Raw genomic sequence first — 5,347 nt, forward strand, 5'->3', positions numbered from 1 at the left:
ATAATCAAGATATTCCACGCAGGGTAAACAGCTATGTTGTTGTGGGCTGCACCCCAGAAAAAGTAACTTTTATGTCTACATTCGTCCAATACCCATGCAGCTCTATTGGCTCAAGGCATTGGTCAAGCACTAGAAAAAAATAAAAAATCTTAAAAAGACAAATAAGGCACCAATTCTGCACCGAGAGCCAGTGTAGAGGAAGACTAGACACCAGGGGTCCACCACCACTCCCTGACCTGCCAGACCCTTCCCCTCTTCTCTAACGCCAAACCTGACTTCTCTGTTTCACCAATTTCATCACCATGAGGAATACGGCCTACCAAGCTTTAGCCAGTGTTATGTCATGGGTCATTAACTTGACTTGAGGTGTTGCCTCCAATTGGAGCCCCACCTGCATAAGATTGTGATAAAGTGTCAAAACAAGTACAGCCAGCTGCTTTTGGTTTATTAGCCAACGCATCCACATAATTTCGGTAGATAATGCACTGTGGGGTGTCAACCTGTTCATGCTTCTAATACTGAGCCTATCAAGAGAGGCTACAACAGAACCAAACAGCAGTTCATAAAGCGAAGGGTTTACACAAAATGCAGCTGCAGTATAAGCCAGCCTTGACATCACAGAGGCTGATCAGAGGGCGTGTCCTTCAAGGATTAGCCACGTAATGATAAAGAACTATCGACATGACAGAGCATGTTCCACGTCAACAAAACATGTCAGGCTGGACTCTTAATTAGCTCTCCTTATTTACAGCTTCCTTGATCAGTGATTCCAAACGCGATTCCCCGGAGGGGCCGCGCTGTCTGCTGGTGGATTGCTTTCTTAAATGCGTCAATATGCCGCGTCAGCAGAAAACCTCAGTGGCCCGCAAATATTGCAGCGCACTGAGGCCCGCGTCCTTCATTAACTGTGCATGTGGTGTGAGTGGAAATGCATCACAGATTGCACCCTTCTCTGCTCCTGAGCAGCTGAGAAGTTCTGGGCCTATATTTTTATAAAGGATTCCAGAGCAGGAGTGCTGATCCAGTATCAGTTTTATTTTAGCTCATGATGACTAGGTTTACTGGATGGCCAGGAGAAACCTGATCCTAGATCTCCTAACTCTGTGATGCTTTATAAATATGGGACCTTGTGTATGGTAGGGGACCACAAATCGTGGAAAAACTTACATTTTCAGCTTGACTGGTCATCTCCTCCCAGCTGAAGTGGAGCACGTGGGACTTGCACTAGGTGACCTTATCACACGTGAACGAGGCCTGAGGCTTTGAGGAGCCCTTTTTTTGGTGTTGTGGGGAAATGCAGTGTGAAGTGTTGCATTTTTACATCTGCAATTGCAATGATGTCTCTACTGAATTCCTTTATTTAACCTAATCTGCAGTGAGGTTTGCAGAAAACAAGGTTACGGAACACATGCTTTCAATAGGCTTAGAATCTGGGCCTCGGCTGCATAGTTATTCGTGAAAATCAATAAAAACTACGATTTTTATTTAATGCAGTCTAGAGTAAAGAAGACTTCTGCTGAACCATACAAAATGGCTCAAGAAATAGGGCCTGTCAGACATCCCCATGACAGAGGTGTCTGAAGGAATGCTGGGAGGAATCTGTAAGTGTGTCGTGACTCAGCCGTGAATTAAAGCGCACAACCCACCGGTTATTCCACTAACCTGGTCTGGCAGTCTGAAAAGGAAATAGCTTCATATTTCAACCTTAGTACTCTACGGGGCATCCAGAAGCAGCATGCAGGTTGTCACGGCAAACCAATCGCACCTGTTCCATCACAACCCTAACCACCAGGCAGCATCCCATCGTCCCCCACCCCCCCCACCCCACCCCCGTGCATCTTCAGGCACCAGGCAGAAAGTGGGCGGGGCCACAAAGGGGAGGGACTGCAGTGGGCGGGGCTCAGCCGGGAAAAAATGTGCAGAAGCCAGGGAAGGGGGAGGGGCCGCAGGAGAGCACGGGCGGGGGGGGGGGGGGCAAGAGGAAGAGAGGAGGAACAGCACCGTGGGCAAAGCCAGCCAGGGAGGGCAGAGTCGCAAGCAGGGGCTACATTTCGTGCCAGTTTGGTTTTTTTTCGTTGCCATTAGGCCATATTAATGATGTCAGATGCACAGGTCTGCATGAAAAAAACTATTTCTGAATTTTTAGTACAAGCGTTTAAACTGGACAGAACGGCAGCAGCATTCTGTGACTGCTTGCGTTCCGTGTGCTGTTTGCACAGTCTCCCGGTCAGGTCTGGTGCGTACGCATGCGTCTCAGAGCAAAATCAACCCGAGATCCACGGCCTCAGGGTTGGTGGGGAAACATGCCCTAAAGACAAGCATAGTGCTCTCACGCACACACACACTAACACACGCACGCACGCACGCACACACACACAGTACGGGGGAAGGCATCTCCCGCGGGAGCACGCACAGGCCATATGCTTTTGCAAAAAAAACCTAAATTAGTGCAAGGCACAGAGGGATCTGTTTCAAACAAACCTTGGGGTTCTGCGCTCTCTTTGAGGACGACTTGCTTCAGAGGGCAGCAGAAGATTTCGTGACACTTAGCGCGAAAGGGGGACCCTTTTTTCCTTAAATCCGCCGACTGGATGGAGTCCTGTCGCAACATAATATACTCCTGGGTACCTTGGGCATCGTCATCCTGGACTGCGGCCATGTCACATAACAAAATGAACTCGGGTTAGAGAGCTCCTCCACAACCAAACGCAACAAAAAAGAAAAAAAAAAAAGAACATGAAGAAAGAAGCAAAGAAGAGAAATAAACAACAACAACAACAACATCAGCAACAACAACAACAACAACAGCAACAGGAGAACTGATTCCTTAAGAACAGAGGCAGAGAAATAGGGAGTATATATAGTGATGAGAGAGAGAAAAAGAGTAAGAGAGAGAAAGAATGAGAGAGCGTGAGAAAGAGCAAGAGAGAGAGAGAAAGAGAGGGAAAGAGCAAGAGAGAGAGAGATAAAGAGAGAAACAGAAAACATTAAGCACACCAAACATCAAACTCATCAGTATATGATAAAACAATAAGAAATGGCTTTAATCGGATAGAATGCAGACGTGGTGCAGACAGCAGCTGAGGTAGAGCAAGAGAAGGGCGTCCTTATCTGCGGAGGACGAGGTAAAGGAATAGAGGGAGACTCAGGGGCGAGCGTGGGCGTGCGGTCGGGGGGGGGGGGGGATTGAGCGTAGAGAAGCAAAGCAGGGACAGTCCCATTCAGGAGACCTCCAAGCCCACAGCACGGTGCAGAGCAACTTTTGGGAAAGGATAGAGACAAGCAGGCTTTGTTTCCTTTCTTGGGTGGGAGAGGGGGGCATTGGACGAAGGAAGCAAATGCCAGGCCATGCACAAGCCAGTGACCAATATCTTTCTTAAAATATTTTTTTGCCGAAGCTGGTAATGTTTTCTGGAATCTCACGAGCACAAATCTATCGACCATCTTTAACCAATCCTGGGAGATGCAGATGGCGCACGTGTGGAGTTCCTGGGGAAGTACGTTTTGTAAAAATTACGTAATCACATCCTATGGCTTCTGAGGCATTGATTATCAATGTCTTGTTCCCCTTTCTGCTTCCCCAGAACTTCCTGGATTTCTGTGAAAACAGTGACTTGACTCAGATCTGCTGCATTCACTCAGTTTCAAACGAGAAAATATGAATGATACATCAGTTTTTAACACAGGTTTATAGTGCTTTCTCGCATGGCCTTAGACTTTATTCAGCTGTTTTCTGCTGGTACGGGCACATTCTCATCTCAAAATCTGCAAGACTACCGAATGTTCTTCCAGGTGCTTGAATGTTGTACCAATCCATTCCGATTTGTTTCTATCAATTTTGTGGTGTCAATTTTCAGAGATACAGTAATAGAATTTTCTATAAATAATGTGGATACATTGTTCCTGTGAGAAACAGTTACAGAGAAACAGCCTGGGAAAATAGCAGCTTTGATCAATTTATGTCTAGCAGCAGTTTTAATTAACACTTAAAGTAGACACATCCTTATGAAACTTCCGAAAGTCGATGATAATAAAATTAATATTCACAGCCCGTGGTCACCCCCCCCCCCCCCATAGCAGCTCAACAAACAACCAATCACGGTGCCCCCTGGCTCTGCGCGTGATTTGATTGGCGGGCTGTGTTTAGGCCTCAAACAGCTCTACCTGGGCGGGAAGCATCGTATCACGCCTACTCGTTCGTTACAAATCAGGGTTTTTAATGGCCGACGTTTCCGTCCGCCAGGCAGCTCTGACGCTGCCCTATTTTTAGGCCGGAGACCATAAATAAAGCGAAGCATGAATGGAGGTAAAAAATAGACGAGCTGGCCTGCGCCTGGCTGGTCTGCCAGCGAGCGAACGCTGCGACTCTCCTCCTCACGGCGCGTGTGCACGCGCTCCACCGGGACCAATTTACTGCTCTGTGAAACACGGTAGCTTTGGCTGCACTCCCATTTTTTTCCCAAAGAATAGAGACGTACAAGCCCAACGTAATACGAAAAAGTACTTTGTTCGGTACATCATTATGTGCTGGTTTTCGAGCGTCTGATTGACAGTTACTGTAAGGCAAGCAAAAATGATTAAAAATGACTTCTGTGTTTTTGATAATTCAACTCAACTGCGCCATACATATTTATCGGGATGAAATGCTGAATCAGGAGCAACACTAAAACTTAGTAAAAATGTTTCATGCAATTGTTCTGCACCTCCAAGAACATTGCCAAACACCGCAAACTCACGCTGATGCCTGCATAGATAGAGATAGACAGAGGTGGCCAGAGAAAGAAAATGTGAGAGAGATAAAGTGGAGGAGAGGCAGAAAGAGAGACAGAAAGAGTGAGAGACAGGGAGAAGAAAAGACCCAGAAACAGGAACTGGTTGGCAGAGAAGAGTGACGTCAAAATAGACCAATAGGACCACTGGCAGCAGTGCACCATGCTGAGCCCCACCACAGGCCCCAAGTCTGTGGAGTTTCAGAGCATTCTTCCAGACCCTCAGATGAGATGCTGAATTCGGCCTGATAGTGTATTTCTTTCAGTTGGCACACACACACACACACACACACACACGCATTTATCCTGCTCACTACCTCATGAGTACGACAGGCAACCTCGTCTTATAAAAACACTTCACAGTCCTGCTTGAGTGAGCGAACATTCCGTCTCTCCGTCGCTCTGCTACAGGAGAAAGATGGAGATCATTCATCAGCTGAAACCCCGAGGTTCCTCCTGCGCGAAGACCAGAATCGGCTGTCAGCCGGACTTAAAATACGCGTTTTCAGCCGAGTCGTCCCAGTTCACAAGCGCTGTGAGAGGGAGGAGACCCAGCAGGGCCCCATCCTGCTGAGAGC

At 47.4% G+C, this 5,347-nt stretch overlaps 1 protein-coding gene across 4 annotated transcripts in view; it reads right to left on the bottom strand.

Annotated features, from left to right (window-relative positions):
• fgf13a (fibroblast growth factor 13a) overlaps positions 1-5,347 on the bottom strand; it is a 125,218-nt gene that overhangs the window by 53,064 nt on the left and 66,807 nt on the right. For 3 of the 4 annotated variants that reach the window (XM_064329187.1, XM_064329186.1, XM_064329185.1), the window contains exon 3: positions 2,482-2,649. The exons of the other annotated variant lie outside the window; for it this stretch is intronic. In XM_064329187.1, the coding sequence (XP_064185257.1) occupies positions 2,482-2,649 (168 nt within the window). The remainder of the gene's footprint in view (positions 1-2,481; positions 2,650-5,347) is intronic. 4 annotated transcript variants of the gene reach the window in all.

The sequence above is a fragment of the Anguilla rostrata genome, chromosome 3 (assembly GCF_018555375.3).
Source record: "Anguilla rostrata isolate EN2019 chromosome 3, ASM1855537v3, whole genome shotgun sequence".
Lineage (NCBI taxonomy): Eukaryota > Metazoa > Chordata > Actinopteri > Anguilliformes > Anguillidae > Anguilla > Anguilla rostrata.